The sequence below is a fragment of the Protopterus annectens genome, chromosome 6.part0 (genome assembly GCF_019279795.1).
Source record: "Protopterus annectens isolate FY-2018-M chromosome 6.part0, PAN1.0, whole genome shotgun sequence".
Classification (NCBI taxonomy): Eukaryota; Metazoa; Chordata; order Ceratodontiformes; family Protopteridae; genus Protopterus; species Protopterus annectens.
This window is the reverse complement of record NC_056737.1, coordinates 396,488,163-396,506,204: the sequence shown is the minus strand read 5'-3', so window position 1 is coordinate 396,506,204 and position 18,042 is coordinate 396,488,163. Positions and strand designations below refer to the sequence as shown.

General features: G+C 39.1%; 1 protein-coding gene across 1 annotated transcript in view; it reads right to left on the bottom strand.

Moving 5' to 3' along the window:
- The window catches only part of LOC122803848 (vomeronasal type-2 receptor 26-like), a 42,795-nt gene extending 25,252 nt beyond the window's left edge, over positions 1 to 17,543 (bottom strand). Inside the window, exon 1 of the mRNA XM_044073530.1 lies at positions 17,247 to 17,543. Coding sequence (XP_043929465.1) covers positions 17,247 to 17,543 — 297 coding nt within the window. The remainder of the gene's footprint in view (positions 1 to 17,246) is intronic.
- Positions 17,544 to 18,042: the final 499 nt, after the last annotated feature.

The window sequence follows — 18,042 nt, the reverse complement described above, 5'->3', positions numbered from 1 at the left end:
ATAGGTAGTGATGAAACAATGCTCTGCTAAAAATGCTTTAATGCTCCACATTGCTGAGCTGCAATCACTAGCTACCAGGATTTCACCCACTTCAGATCAAGCACGGTGCCGTTCAGTGCAACCTTCCCAGAACTAATTCAAGTCTGACCAGAATTATTTGGTGTGTGTATGAGGGAGGTAGCATACCCCTCAGCTGTCCAGATTTTTGCCCCATATTCCTCTTAAAAGGATTGAAGTTGCTAAATAATGAGACATTTCAGTTTTAGATGTCATGTCATTTAGAAAAATGCATACTAACACAAATCCTGTTACTCTTGCAATTTTCTGAGAGCCATATTTATAATTTGTCCCTATTTATTTTAGGCTTTGTCAAGATTTCTTGCACTAAGGGTGAAGCCTTGAGGGGTGTGGTATCTTTGTAAGAGAGAGAGAGAGAGAAAGTGAAATGCCCAAGTTAGAGTTAGCAGGTGGAATTTTCAAGTGCATTTTCAAGGAACTGTGAGTTTTAAGGAAGCAAAGTTCACTGCTGCTCATGCCAAGTCTATTTACAATGTGCAACCATTTTGTTTAGCAAATGGTATCTCTATTGTGGTATAAAGTTTTAAAGCTATGTTAGTAGCACCACAAGTAGAATACTTGCATCTTAATGTAAAGGCTTGAGGTTCTATTCCTACAGCATATACATTTGTATGCTGCAGTCCTCAGGATGTCCTCCTTTGGATGAGATGCCTAACTATGAACCTGTTTTTCAGCTTGTCATCCATTTTCTATTGCAATATACCAGCTTACCATTTTTTAATTTAACATAGGCAATTTATTCTTTGATGGCAGCAGGCACTGAATTTGTAGATGAAACACTGAAATATACAAGTGTTGCTGTATAATACAAGGGATATAATTCAATTATATATTATAATTAATACAATCAGGTAAAGCAAATAACTTTTGCATGGCCCTAACGGTGCAAGGAGCCTATTGCTTAAACAGTTCAAAGGTAAATAACCTGCCACTGGCCAGATGCATTTTCTTTGAATGTGGGTTTCAATGCCGTTTCATTGAATGTGAGTTTCAAAAGTAGAGAAGCTTTAATGCCAAGTCTGTTTTCATTGAAAGACTATTGCTTTGTTTAGGTTTAGTAAATGTCTCAGTGTTTGGGCTATAATGTTTGAAATAAAAGTTGTAAATTTAAATCCAACTGCCTGTAATCATTGTAGAACTAAAGCAGAACACAGTATGCACACATATTTGAATAGTGTCTACAGTAAATGGGGAGAAATAGCCAAGTAATGGGACACTGGAATGGCTGTGTGGGCGGGGCTTGGGTGGGTGGACTTGGGCGGGGCTGTGTTGGTAGGGGGCGGGGTGAGCTATGTGGGTGGGGCTCTGGGTTTGCACCCCCCTGCAAAAAATCCTGCGGGCTCCCTTGGCTGTGAGAATTGTGATGAAGGAGACAGTGAGGGATGTCATCAGAAATAGTGACAGATTCATGGTAATCAGACTCCTGTGTAATGAATGATAGGGTAGTATTCATAATCTCAGCCTTTGCCCCGCAGCAAAGCTGTGAAAGAGACGAAAACAGGGCATTCAGACAGCAGGTGCAGGACATATGAGATAAAGCAGGACAACACTGGTGTTGATAATAGGTGACCTGAATGCGCATATCGGGACAGACAGAACAGAATATGAGTGTCTGGGTCCACATGAGTGAGGCAACAGGAATAAAGAAGGAGGGGCCATTCTAGACTTCTGTCTGGAAAATGACTTGATGGTGACAATACATGGGTCAGCAAGAGAGGCAGCCACAAAATAGGTATAATAGTGGCCAACGTGCAACTCAGGTAGAATTCCTCCTAGTGAGGGAAGGGTTGTGGGGTAGAATCTGTGATTGCAAAGTCATCCCCAGTAAAACAGTCAACTCACAGCATAAACCACTGGTTGCCACAATCAAGTGCAAGCAGTGGTCAGAGAAGGCTCTAAGATCAACAGAGACCAGGGTAAAGACCTGGAAGTTCGCTGGAGAGAAACACAACAGTTCAAGGAATTACTCATGGGCTCCAACTCCTCAAGAAGAAAAGGAAATGAGTGGAGTTGAAGAAGGATGACAGTGCCCGTGAAACAGCATGTCTACGGACTACAGAACAGATATGTTGTTGATCCAGGTATGGAAATAAGGTACATAAAGAAAGCTGGTGGTGGAATGCAGAAGTCCAGGAAGTCATCAAAAGAAAGGAGTAGTGTAGGAAAAAGTGGGAGATAGAAAAGACAGACTAGAAACTCTATCAGATTGCAAGGCAAAGACAGAAAGATAAAGAAGATAGTCACATACACTCCTCATAAGGGATGCCAGCAGCAACCTGGTTACCAGTCCACAGAATATCAAAGGCAATTGGAATGAGTACTTCCAGCAGCTTCTGAATGTAGAAAACCCCACAGAAGATGTACTGCCTCAAACACAGACTACAATGAAAGAAGAGGAGGAATCCACCATAAAAAAGTAAGAACAGCACAGGCTGAGATGAGATCACAGCAGATATGATAAAGATGTTGGGTGAGATATATCATTTACAGCCATGTAAATGGCTATATAGAGCAGCTGTAACTACTAGAAGTAAGCCCAAAACAAACTCTAGAAACAAACCATACTGGTAGAAATCTAACTTTAACAGGGTGTATAACAAAAGGAAAAAGTCATAGCTAAAATCAGGAAGAGCAACTCCCATAATGATAGGACCTCTCTAATTAAACTAAACACGATACTAAGAGTACTAATTAAGTCTAACAAGGCCAATTGCAAGGTCAAGATAGACTCACAGGGTAAGCACGACCAAAAGGCCTTCTACAGCTATGTCTGAAACCTCAAAGACAGTACACATCAGTGTGGTGTTCAATGGTGCCACCTTTACTGAGCAGAGTGACATAACAAATTTGCTGGTCACAAATTTAGGTCAAACTTCACTCTCCACTCCCCCCCCCCCCACCTCCCCCAACTATTATCAGGAGCAGGTCCTGGAAGCATTTGCTAAGGCCAGAAACACAACTTCATTGGGCCCTGACAAAAATCCAGGATGCCTCCTAAATAACTTGAAATATGACTTGTTAGGGCTACTTGAATCACTTTTCAACTATAACTTAAAAAACTGACTTTGTGCCATGAGAATGGAGGACTGCAATGGTTATACAACTTCACAACTGACCCCAGAAACTACAGACACATTAGTCTGACTAGTCTAGTATACAAAGCCATGGAACTAATTATCATGGGATTGATCAGCAAAGACATAAGCAATGTTCATACACTGGACTCAACTCAGTTTGGCTTTACCAAGAGGAGGTCATGCCTACTAAACCAGGTGGAGTTCTTTGAGAAGGTTACCGAGGCAATGGATAATGGGAAAATGGTGCATACCTCCTACCTGGTCCTGGCTACGGTATTCACTACAATACCCAACTTGGGTATAGTTGACAAACTTACTGAACTTGGCACAAATCTCTACATAACTCACTGGATTGCTATCTGGCTGACAGGCAGGACCCAAGAAGTCAGGATTGGTGAGGCCACCACTAAGAGACTAGTTATCAAAAGGGCACCTCAGGGCTCCATGATGGGATTGCTCCTACTTAGCATCTACGTTTTGGAGGTAAAGGCTAATGTCATGGGCCTTTGGCTGACCAAGTTCACAGATGACTGCAAATTGTGAGCTATCATAGGTTTCCCTTGTGGTACAAATATCTTGCAAGAAGGTCTAACACAGACAAATAAGTGGTGCCAAAGTTACAGATTAAAACTCAATACCCATGATACATAGGGACACAACTGGGTTGGATTGTACAGCTAGGCTTATATAGGCCCTGGTGGTCATTAGTCTTGTATATACTGATGAACCTATAAGATAAGGGAGAAATGGCTTCTGAGGCTACTCATAGCAGTATGGAGAGAAAGGTATATCCAAGATGACTGAAAATAAGCATACTACTCACAGTGTTCTCGAACAAAGAAGACATACACAATTGTAGGTAGTACAAAGATATCCAACTCCTGTCACATTGGATGAATGATATGGGCAGGGTAACTGATAAATGAATACTCAAATTAGTAATAAGTAAGATGGGGCATGAACAGTTTGGATTTAGATCAGGATGCAGCACAAATGACCCAAAGTCTGCAGTGAGACAGATACTTAAGAATAACCTAGAAACGAGGAAAGAGTCTAAATGGACATTCTGAGACTTGGAGAAAGCATATGACAAGGTCCCAAAAAAACTGATTTGGGAAGTCCTATGGTTGGTTGAAATCCCAGAAACATTGGTAGGATCAGTGGAAGCTATGTACAAGGACACAATGACTTAATCTGAGCAGAGTTTGGTCTCACAGAGAGGTTCCTAGTGGGAGTGGGTGTGTATCAGTGTTCAGCTCTGAGCCCACTACTGTTCATTATGGTAATGGACTTCATTAGCAAAAAGGTTAGAGGGAACAGATCAACACATTTGCTGTATGTAGGCAATGTGGCATTATAGGCAGATTTTGAGCAAGAACTTCAGCAAAGGATAGAGGAATGGAATGCAATACTGAAGGCACATGGGATGAAACTGAGTTTAGATAAGACAGTTGTAATGGCGGCAAATGGGGAAAATCAGAAGAAGCTGAGAATTGAGAAAGAAGGGAATATAGCAGAACAGATTAACAGCTTTAAGTATTTGGAAGGGGTGGTTGAGGAGAATGGAAGTCAGAATGAAGAGGTCAGGGCTAGAATCAGAGGGGTTGCAGCCAACTGGCACAGAGTATCAGGGCTAGTATGTGACAGAAGAATGCCAAAGAAGCTGAAAAGTACGGTGTGCAAAACATTAGTGTGGCCAGTACTACTGTACAGTACAGAAATCTAGGCAGTAAAGGCAGAGCAGATGAGAAAGCTAGAGGTGATACAGATGAAGTGCCTGAGGTGGGTGGCAGGATGCATTCTGTGGGACAGGTGATGAAATGAGGACATAAGCGCAGAAGCCAAAGTACATATAGTTCTAAAATAGGTAAAAGAGAGCAGATTATGGTGGTTTGGCCATAGAAAAGCAAAAGACAATCTAGTAAAAAAGATTTGGGACAGACAAGAAAAAGGCAAGAGGGAGTGAAGGTGTCCAGCAAACAGGTGGATGGATTGTGTGAGACAAGACTTGGAGCAGTCAGGCATGACTATCAAAGAGGGTAGGAGAGTGGCACTGAAAAGAGAGAGATGGAGACAGTTGATATGACACCCTAAATCATGTAGAAAATGGGAAAAAGGGAGTTGATGATGATGATGACTATGTTTATCAGTAAACAAGAATGTATATCGCATAATGCTTTATAAGGTAAATGCACAGAATACAATATAACTGCAGCTGAACGCCCTCTAGGTGTAGCATCTCTAAGCCACTGAGGACCTGATCACTTTGGGCCCCCCCACTTGTGTGAGCAAGGAATCCTCTCACTCCAGCTAAAAGCAAAGAAAACTCTAACCAGCAATCATCCAAAAATAGACTGCAGCCCCTGGTTTAACTCCAGGAACCTTGTTGTTGCCACTTGTGTAGTTGCTACTGATGACCTGGTTGCTTTGGGTCCCCCCCCACCTGTGTGAGCAAAGAATCCTCTTACTCCAGCTAAAAGCAAAGAAAACTCTAACCAGCAATCATCCAAAAATAGACTACAGCCCCTGGTTTAACTCCAGGAACCTTGTTGTTGCCGCTTGCGTAGTTGCCACTAATGACCTGATTGCTTTGGGTCCCACCCCCCACCTGTGTGAGCAAAAAATCCTCTTACTCCAGCTAAAAGCAAAGAAAACTCTAACCAACAATCATCCAAAAATAGACTGCAGCCCCTGGTTTAACTCCAGGAACCTTGTTGTTGCTGCTTGTGTAGTAGCCACTGAGGACCTGATCGCTTTGGGCCCCCCCCCCCCACTTGTGTGAGCAAGGAATCCTCTCACTCCAGCTAAAATCAAAGAAAACTCTAACCAGCAATCATCCAAAAATAGACTGCAGCCCCTGGTTTAACTCCAGGAACCTTGTTGTTGCCGCTTGTGTAGTGTAGGTGCCAGCTTTTGTAACTACTGTTATGCCTTGTTAAAATCTATTACAGTCAGCTAGAGTGCATACCACAGGGGCAATAGCTGCAAACCTTCTTCCTCTTAGCCCACCCCCACCCTATTCATTCCATTTCACTGTTGATAATTTGTTATATGTGAAGGTATTTATCCCCTGTCAATAGTCATAGCCTTCAGTCCCTCCTCCTCAATACTTGTTCTTCACTAAACACCAAACAGAGGTGCAAAGTCTCCAGCTGCTTTTATTTTTAGCTACATTGTGTGCAGCAAACAATGAGCAAAGGTGAATACAAATATAAAAGAGAATAAAATCTGCCATTGCAGACTAGTAAGCAGCATACAACTTCCACCTGTGGTGTATTCCTGCACATAGTTTTTCTTAGAGAAACCTTCCAGTCCTTGAACAAGGGTGCCTGTATGTTTACCTTATTTCCTTGGCTGTCCTTGATAATTAGCTAGGTTTAGCAGAGTCTCTTGGATTCTCCCCTACTACTTCAAATACCACTTGAAGGTTTCCTTCCCTTCCCCCACCCCCCTTGGTGTTGCTCAGGTACAACACACCAAAGGTTTTAAAAACCCTGGATGCCATATTTGCTCTAATTGCAGCTGAAAGCCCTCCAGATGTAGCATCTGTAGTAAGTGATAGTATTATTTTTCTTTTTTTCAGTGTTGTATTCCACACTGTAACTCACTGTCCCTGCATAGAGTAGTACAGTAATTTCTCTCTAAGGTAGCTTTCCAGTTATTTTTTATTTTTACTGGTATAGTTTATATTTGGATATTAGAAGCTTATGTTTTTGTTTTTGCTTGCTCCCAATTTCAGTAAACCTGATTCAGAGTTCCTCTAAATGATAGTTTAGACTACTTTATAATGTCACAGTACTACTAGCTTAAAAGTGATTCCAATAGCTTCTTTCAGAAATAAGGGCATTTCTGAAATTGCTCCCAATTTCAGTAAACCTGATTCAGAGTTCCTCTAAATGATAGTTTAGACTACTTTATAATGTCACAGTACTACTAGCTTAAAAGTGATTCCAATAGCTTCTTTCAGAAATAAGGGCATGAATATAAGCTACTTTATTAATTGTGTCTTCATGTAAAGCTTTTTTGTTTGTTTAATTGTCATAACTACATGCTATGTGCAAACTCTTTTTTCTCTCCTCCACATTTGTCTCTCTTTCTCCCTAAAGTACCCTGCTCCCCATTGCGCTGTTCCTGATATAGTCTCTAAGAACCTACCTACCTGGTGGCAAAGGACCCTATCGAAATACCTGCGGTCTCATCTAACAGCCTTATTTTCCCTGCACCCTCTCTCAAGGAAGCAAGAAAGTATGTGGTTGTCTAAGTCCTGCTTGTAAAGCTGACTACCATCTACTATTGCTACAGAGGTTCTAAAGTACGCTATGAGCCTGAACAGCCAGCAGCCTTTACCCCCCCTCCTATCTACCCTGTATCCATCAAACCTCTTCTACTCTATAATAACCCTCTTTACTAGCTATCACTCCTTCCCTAGTTCTAAACCAGCTAGCTCCCTTACATACTTACCTGCAGTACTAGATCTGCCCACTAGGTGGCAGCCTTATCCCATCCTTAATCTCCAGCATATCCCTCTGTATTTCTTCTGTAATTACACTACATCTCTTAAGTTCTAGACCTGCTGTTATTTTCTCACTTACCCTTTACTTCAACTGTCTACACCCACCTGTTTTTTTTTCTCATAGACTTCTGTTTTATCTCTGATCTTTCCAACTCCTGACTTGCCTAACTTTCCTTCATTTGCTAGCATTGCTGATAGTTTCTTCTCTAGCGTCTCCTTCACTTGTCTCCACCCGCTCCGTTCGCCCTGCGGCCTCACTCCGCTCCCCTACCCTACCCCCAAATCTCAGCCACCCCCCAGGGGTCCTACTCTTATACCATCTAACAACACCCCTTCCCTCTTCCACCAGTCACAAACCCTTCACTATTGGCCACTTAACTTCAATTCCCTCCTTTCACTTACCACTCCCTATCTCTCCCACCACACCCTCCACCTGTTCCTTTCCACACCTAGTATACCTCCGAGCCTATAACAGCAACCTAACAACTTACCTTCCAGATGTATAAGCTACCCACCCCAGCCCTCTTACAGAGGTTACTCATACTTACACTTCTACCACCTCTAACTTTAGCTTACCTGCTAACCTCCTATGAACACCCATTATATCCACACCTTCTCTACCTCAATAAGCTATCTACCTCTCCTTCTCTACCTATTTTCACTAACCATGTTAACATAACATCTACACATAGCTATCTACTAGCAAACTACCATAGGATATCCCACATTAGATATGACTCTCCCAATCCCAGAAAATCTCTACCTCTATATAGTAAATTCCCAAATCATAGACTTCAAGCACTACTCTTCTCTTTAAAATATGGAGACATTCACCCAAACCCAGGCCCAACAACTGCTACTACCACTCAACTCCTCAACCCTAACCCCTCTACTATCCATTCCCTTATCAAACCACCTAACTCACTCTTATTAGCTCACCTCAACATACGTAGCATTAATAACAAATTTACACAACTCCATGCTCTCTTGGAAGTCTACTCCTTTGACATTCTTTGTTTAACAGAAACTTGGTTAAAACCTGTAACTAAAGAAAATGAAGTCATGCCACCTGGTTATAATATTTTGCGACTTGGCTGTGCAACCAAAAAGGGTGGTGATGTAGCTATCCTATTTAAATCTGGGTTACAGATTACTACCTACGACTATAAACCAGCTCAGGACTCCAACGCTGAAATTCTTATTACCAAGCTTCAACTTAACACATTCAAATCCATCTATATTATCTGTATCTATCTTCCTCCTGGTAATAACATTGCCACCATAGAAAATATCCTTTGTTGGTTATCCCAAAATTTACCCCAAGAAACCATAATCCTAGGTGATTTTAACATTGATTGGAAGTGTTGAAGCAGTAGCCACCGTACCAGCCATATTAACCTTTTTGGTTTTTCTCAAACCATTACCTCCCCTACCAGGATAAACAAGCCTAATAAGAAAGAAAGTACCTTAGATTGGATTCTCATAAATAATCATCCCCAGACATATGAAGTTGGAACTCTCCCTGATGATGTAAGTGATCACTCACTAACCTACATCATTAGGCTTAAATCCAATCTACCTAATCCAACCATATCTAGGACAATTAGAACCAAGAAAAACTTCAACCCCGATCTCTTCCAGAGAGAATTAAGAGCATGTAACTGGTCTCCCTTAAAATACCTCACACTGGAGGAAGCTGTTAATTACTTTAATTCTAAGTTCCTAGCCATACTAGACCACCATGCACCAACCCGCTCTATTAGAATGAGAACTAAATCTGCCCCATGGCTTTCAAAAGAAACTAGGCAAAAAATCCATCTCAAAATTAAATAGTGGAATAAATCTCATTTAACTAAAAACCCAGTAGACCAACAAAACTTGAGACAGCTGAGAAAGGAAACTAAAAAAGCTATACTGTCTGACAAAATAAACTACTACCTACAAGTCCAGCAGATTCACCATAATAAACCACAAAAGTTCTGGGCGAGTATTAATCAATTATTACACTGAAGTCAATCCATCACACCAAACCCACAAGGCACAGACCAGGAGAATCACAAGCAGACTGCTGCCTTTAATACCTTTTTCACTGAGGCCATTCAAACTCTTGCCAGTCAGTTATCTACTCAGAACTTAACTATATACAACTCTAACTCTAACCCATCCCCTCCATTTCTCTTCCAACCAGTCCCAACAACATATATTCTTACCCTTATCCAAAAACTGAAACCATGCACTCCTTCAGCAGACCAACTACCCGCTGAATATCTACAAAAGGCAGCCAAATCCATTGCCTATCCTATTTCCATTATCATCAATAGAACCATCAGTGAAGGACACATCCCTAAAATCTGGAAAGTATCCCATATTAACCCCCTTCACAAGGGTGGGAACTCTGCTGAACTCTCCAATTACTGTCCCGTAGCCCTACTTTCTCCCTTAGTAAAGGTTATGCAAAAATGCATCCACAGACAATTGCTAGACCACCTAACCCAAAATAACTTACTTTCAAACTCTCAACATGGTTTCAGACCTTCCCACAGCAGTACTACTGCCCTCCTTTCCTTTACTGATTGTATTAACAAAAATTGTAACCTCAAAAAGCTTTCCTCTGCACTGTTTATAGATCTGTCTAAGGCATTTGATATGGTACGTCACCAGATACTTATAAATATCCTCAAATCCCTGTCACTAGATGCACTAGCTATAAAATGGTTCCAGTCCTACTTAGACATCAGGCTATACTTTGGCATAACATTCTATCTACCCATCTGCCTTTTAACATTGGTGTTCCTCAAGGGCCCATATTAGGACCTCTCCTGTTTTCTATATTTATCAATGACCTTCACCTAGCAATCCCCCAAGCTACATGCATACAATATGCAGATGATTTCACACTTATATGCTCAGCCACATCTATATCTGAACTTCACTCCCTTACCCAAAATGTGTTTAACACAGTTGAACAATGGTTTACACAGCGCTGTCTCCTTCTGAACCCCAAAAAACTAAAAACTAAACTCCTCCTTTTTACTCCTACTTGTAAGTCCCCCCAATAGACTTCACAGTAACATCCAATAATGGTACTTTCATATCCCCAGATCCAACTACCAAACTACTAGGTATCACCATAGATAACAACCTTAACTTCGACACCCATATTAACAATACTCTAAAATCTGTTGATAGAAAACTAGGCTCTCTCTACAGGATCAAACCCTTCCTCTCTCCTGCAGCTAGAATAACTATTGTTCACACCCGTCTAATTTCTACTCTCCTCTATGCCTCACCCATATATACTAATCTCTCTAAAAACAACCTTAATAAAATGGAAAACTCCTACAATAACATAGCCAGATTTGCTACAGGTAACACTTTCAGAACCCACCACTGTTTTAATCTAAAGCAGCTAGGATGGCTTGAATTACAAAATCAGTTTAAATTCCACCAACTGACCATTGCCCATAAAACCCTTTACCATCCTACCAATACCCCTATATTATCTACCGTCATTACCCCCTACAACAATCTAAAGACACATCACATAAACTTCTTGTAAATATTTGTAAATCAAACAACAGGGCTGGGGACTCTCTTTTCTCTAATACTGCTGGAAAATCCTGGAACCTTCTTCCTAATGAACTTTCCTCTCTTCCCTCTATATCACTCTTTAAAACCAAATTGAAACTTTTCCTCAGAACATACTGGTTGTGCCCCTGTACTGAACCTGACTGATCAACTAGCTCTTCTTACTTGGGTTAACCTACCCTCCTCTTCTCAGTAATCAAGTTCCTTTTCTTAGTAACAACTTACCTTGTCCTTCTGTACTATTACTTACATCTTCAGAATCTCATTAAGGAGACTACTTTTACTAATATATTGTATAATTTTAGCTCCTACTTTTTCTTTATGACTACTTGTATACTAATATATTGTATAATTCAGCTGTCATCTTTTTCTTTATGATGTATTGCAACTACATTTTGTATTGTACTAATTGTATCTGTATATTTTGCACTATGTTATGAACGAATGACCTCTTTGATTATTCTCTGTACTGCACCTGCAATGTTCATTGTATGCATTCATTTTTGTATATGTGATTTTGTTTGTTTCCTCGGAGCTTATCTCCCCGGCCTCTACTGAAAATGGACATATATCCAGTTAAACTAGCCCTGTCAACAAATGTAAAGAATTAATTGACTATGGATTTCACATTTATGGAATCTTTCAGCAATACAGTATAAAAGCAAAAAAAAACCACAAAAAACTAGTAATACAAGTACTAGGAAGAAGTGGAAGGATAAATCAAGAATCAGACAAAATTTTACATGTTGTGAGTGCTTTCATCCATATTTATTAAAACGAACTTCTTCGGATCTGAAGAAGTTCATTTTAATAAATACGGACGAAAGCGGACATTTAAAATTTAGTGTCTCATTCTTGATTTACCCTTCCGCTTCTTCCTAGTACTTGTATTATCAGCAGTACAGTATGTCAGCTTCCTTCTCTCCGACATAATTCAGTTATTGGCTGATTTGCTCAATGGTGCATTCATTCCCCCAGTATGAGACTTCATAAATGTAACAAAGCACCATGCCATCCTTAGTTCTCTTTTGGCAGCTTAATGTTATTAGAAACTTGACTGCTCTCTTCCTGCCACAAATACTTCATCATTTGCTATTAATAGTCTGCTGAGGGCTATTGAATGTAAAATTTTAATACTTTACAGTACATTAAAGGTTCACATTGATTTGACTGGCAATTCCATACCAATTTGTACATTACAGCCACTGAAGTTGCCAGCAACATTCTGATTGTCAGCAGAACTGGCACTGTCAGAATTACAAGTCATTAAATCCATTTCATTAAGTTGCACTTACCTCAGAGTGCAGTACCAAGCTGATAGTACATAATAACGGTGGATGTGGGGATGATGCTTCCATAAACATCTAATTGTATAGTACCAGCATTGCTGTTTTTTTTTCCTTGAAGTCAATGGATCTGACTGTTTTCCTGATTACTTTCCTGGTGTCAGTTATTGGTAGAAAGATTTTAAGAACCTTCCTGTTGACTAATTGATCATCAGCCATTTTGTAGTTGGGGATCCTAACAGATCAATTGTTAGTCATTAATTATTTGCTACTGAGACACTGACCTGCAAGCGTAGCCTTAAAATACTGATACTAGTCATAGGAAAGCATGTAAATAAGACTACATGAAGTGCACAAACAGCTCCAAAGACTTTAATCATGGGTCTATATTAAATCGTTGAATGCTTAGAAAAGCGAACGATGATTTATCGACCCCATGTAAGCGAAAGCTTACAAACTCGAGCACTTAGAACAGCAATTTTTTTCCAAGGAAAAAAAATCACTGTTCCAAAAAAAAAAAAAACACTTAAAACATAACATAAAGTGGGGGGCTTCACCCCCACACCCCCTACTTAAATGTACCAACTCCGAGATCGCACTACAGTGACGAAAATGGCAAAGTAACGGATGCGGCCAAGCGATTTCTTTCCCAGGGAAAGAATTTGCTTATATGCCGCTTTGTCATTTTGCGTCTTTGTCTTTTCAAGTTCGACCAAGACACATTCGAAAGAATGCATCTTCGGTCATCTAATAGGAACCCATTAATGATCAGTGTTTGTTTTGTCTTGGTGCGGTACAAAACACTAGTAACTGTACAGATTTAACAAAGTCATAAAAGAAAGACAGCTTGATGCAGTTCATTGTTTTGCTTGAAAACTCTTCTGTTATCTTAGGCAAACTCTATCCTGTAAGGCTGTCAGTTTAACTTAAATTTTAAATATGTTTATGTCAATGGTCCTTGGCTTTTGTATATTGATGAAAATGTTAGTATTGAAACACTTTAGGTTACGTGTTATGTATATTTCTAGACTATTTTCTTTGGAAAAGATAAATTGGAAACACTTGCTGTCAAACTGTCAACAATTTAAAGTATGTATATTCTTAAAATTAAAATCTGAACAGCATGAATCATTTGAATTACTGTCATTTCTATGTTAGTAGCCCAGGTCATGACTGAAAATGGTCTATGGACCAGGCCACCTATTTGGTTAATAATAAACAAATGTATAAATATTAAAAGAAAAATATACAATATAAAATCTGAGAAGGAAGAAGATTCTAATTCCAAGTTATGGAAGTCAGAGAAACAAATAAAATTTTGCACTAGAAGAATTAAAAGAGAAACATAAAGAACTGATTCATAGCTTCCTATTTTGAATTACCTGTAAAAGTTCTCATTTTGGAGAAAAAAACAACCTTCTAAAAGACTCTAAAGAGATATGAATGTTGTGTGAGGTAGAAAGAAAATGTAAATCTTCTGACACAGGTCTTGAGTTATGGGCTGATGGTGCTGAATTAGATACAGTTAAGGTTGTGTCAGGTCACTTTGATGAGAGTTCTTCTACTGTAGTTACAATTTACAAGATATTCACCCTGGTGTGAATCGCTTATAATTTTCCAAAGAATGACCAAAGATGTTAAAACGATGACTCCGCAACCACTACTGTCTTTGTCAGGAAAGCTGTTTGCCTTCACAAGGCCTTCACTTTCCACATGTACCTTGGTTTGATTATTAAATGTTGGCACATTGATACTTTAAAGTTGTAGAAAATGGAAACTTACTGAGGCTCAGAAAAAAAATGATAATCAGATTGTCAGTGTCTTGACCCACATGCATTTTAAGTTGGTTTTCCGTATGTTGCATGCAGTCATAATTCCCTGAAACTTCAACAGGATGAAACAAGCTGGTCAGAGCTTGAAAACAATGAAAACTAGAACAAATAATGTTTTGTAGGGGTCAAACCCTCTTGCATGGGGGGGGGGGCTCCACTTCCACACCCTCCTTACTTAACTATACCAACTCTATAGTTATACAACCATGGAGAAAAGACAGAAACCCACAAACATTGAATCATTGCACTGCACAGAAACAGCATCAGACATGATTTCTTATAGGAAAAGCAAATGAGGAGTTCAAGATCAGGGGAACAGAATTGGATGAGGCTAGTTCTTCTCCACTTTTCATTTGAACAAGTTTAGAGAGTTTTAGGTAAAATAGATTTACTGGCTTTCTAGATGTTCCTGCTTGCCTTCTAGATCTAAAGAGAGGAATATTTCATTCATTTTCTTTACAGGGAAGATTTTTGTATGGCCCAGTGTGATGCTTCCTTAGGTTCTCTCTGCATGTGGTGAATAACAGTCATCTCCTAAATGTTCTTCCCAGTGCGTAACCTCTAGGACCAGACAATGAAGGAAGCTTGTCAAAGAGAGGAGAGAAAAAAAGTTTTACACGCCAAGAAAAAAAAGTGCTACAAGCTCCTGAAACAATCCAGATAGACCCTTGGAATAGTCAGCCATCTGTGTCAAAGACCAGCTGGGATGTAAGTCAGAGTGAAAACATAAACTAAAAAACAAGTGCAGCATTACTGAAAGCAACTAATAAAAACAACAACTGTGACGCAGGAAGCCGGTTTCAAGGATCCACAAATAAATGTTTAAAAGCCCTTTTTTAATAAATAACACAACAGAGTGAATGCTTTCATCCTCACTTAGCTAGGACTTCTTCAGAATGAAAGGAACATCACTGATGAACATTTAGATGCATTTTATGTCACGGCACTTAATTCATTAAGTAAATTTAAATGGCTAGTTCTCTATCTAAGAAATTCATTGTAGAAAAAAACTACACGTTAGATGAAATCTGTGTAAAAATTACATATAAAAAATACATATAAAAATATAAAAGTGCTTCCATAGAGTGTTAAATGTTAAAGAATGAAAACATCAACGACTTTCAATTTTCATCTCAAATGAGGACAGACAAACTGTATAGATCTCATGCAGACAAGCCAGATTTATTCAATATTCTAAAGTCAGGTGCAGCATTATTCAATAATCTAGAGGCAGACCCAGCAGCTACTAATCCATCTCCAAATCTGGACTAGAGACAGCTCTTTCTAATATTAGTTTGTCTATAATGAGTTTGCCCTCTTGCAATCCCATTTAATCAATTCCAGTCACTTTGATATACAAGTGATTTTAGACCTTTAATGTTTTCCAGGTGTATCCATTTAGATAAACAGTCTTAGATTAGGAAACTATCTGGATAATCTGAACATGCATGAGCTACTTTAGCAGATGGCATTTCATGTTTGTGCAATTTCATTTGGTGTTACTGCTGTCTCAATTACTAGGCTTGTAAAGCAGATCAGTACTATAAGGAAAAGTTTTGTGATTTGGAAGACAGATTTAATAATTCCTGGTTATAACAATGTGTATGTATATGTGTGTCTATATAAATGTACATCTGTAAGTATATGACTAAAGATTGAAACATGTAAATATTGACAGTCTACTTGTTAACAAAAAATATTTTTAAAGTTCAAAATACTGAAAGATAAAAATATCTAAACACAAAGGGCCAGATTCCAAAAGAGTTGGTCTCAGTGTAAGTCTGCTCTAATTCTGAAAGACTTGCTCTCAGTGTAAGTGACCTACTTGGGTGTAAGGTCTGTCTATAAAAAATGCGTACACTGGGGGCCATATTTCAAAAGACGTGCTCTCAGTGTAAGTGGTCACTTACATCAAGAGCAAGTCTCTTGAAGTCAGGCACAATATATCGACAAAACCTAATCACAATCCCAAGCCAATGTTTTTGCAGGGGGCAAGCACCCATAACCTCCCCACATCCCCTGCTAATTATATATACAAGTCCTGAGGGTGCACAACAGTAGAGAAAGAGCATATAACCTTTCCCGGTGTAACTTCAATTTTGTCAATATTTTCTGTGTAGATATTCTGTCAATATTTTGAACTTTAAATATTTTTGTCAGCGTTTAGGCTATCTATTTTAGGTGTTTTTTAGATCTTTAGTAATATAGCCCACACACACACACACACACACACATATATATATATATATATATATATATATATATATGGGTCTACTTCAAATTAATGAAAGACCACTTACCTGAAAACAAAATCGCCAAAATGGAATGTCTGAAACCTGATTTTAGTGAATGCCCATATTGCCAAAAGTTTTCTCAGGCTAAGTATCCAGTCGACCAACATTTCATGAAGAAACATAAAGGACTATCTCCAACCCACCCAGGTGGGGTCTGTGCCTCCCACACTCCCCAACTAAATATACCAACTCCAAGATCACACTACTGTGGAGAAATGGGCAAATTTCCCCATGTTGGCTAACTGGATACTTACCCTGAGAAATGGTTTGGCAATACAGTCGTTCATTAAAATCAAGTTTCAGACATCTCATCCTGGCAATTTTGTCTTTGCGTAAGTGGGTTTTCTTTAATTTGAAGTAGACCCATATATATATATATATATATATATATATATACATATGCTGATAAGGCCTGTACTGAAGGGTTAAAGCCCGATTTAAGAAATCTGTTTTTACCACAATTTATTGTTTTTATTATTTATAAATTCACAAAACATCAAATGACCTTTATAATCATAAAACCATGAAATATTTACAGTGACAAACTAAAGCTGATAACTGGATGCTTGAATGCTGACCTTTCCATGACCTTCATTCCACACAATGGCGGGCGCATCAACTATCAGTTTTTGGTTATCTGCAGCACTGGAGTCAAAGCTTCCAACATTCACATACCTAAAAGTGTTTTCTGCTGTGACGTGATAGTTTATAATGCTGTACAGTGCTGGAGGGTCACCATACAGATCAAAGAATACTTCTTCACCATTTTTGTTTCTAAAATGGATGTTCTTTATATAGTGGAAAAGCTGCATAAAGAAAATCAATAGTTTAAGATGATGGCTTTCAAATGTCTTTCTGTTTTTTACTCCATCCATTTATAGTATATCAGTCTTAGTGTTTACTGATCATGCAAAAGACATGCAATGCATTGTAGTTTTAATTTGTAAATAAATACTATATGGGCTTCTCAGAATCAAAGCCCATCCATTCATCCACAACCCCCTTTATCCCATTTTTGCACTGATATCCTGTCTAGAAATCATTCTTTGCCTTGCTGTCATTGGTTCAAGTGGTTAGCTGTCTGTACCATAACCTGGAATAGGATAAAGAAGATATTTGAAAATAAATGATTAAATGTTGTTAGCTGTGTCGAGGATAGCAGTGCAATCACAGACACCTTTCTTCACACTGAATGCAGCAAGTGACATTAAATTCCTTTTCTGACAAAATGGCTGCAAGTTTAGATGCATGTCATGAAATGTAGGTGTAAGGTTGTTCCATAAAATGTCTGGTGCAACCTGAGTCCATGGATTCATCTTGGCACACCCCTCTCTGTAGCTGACCATTTTTCATAGGAAATGGGGTTTGTAAATC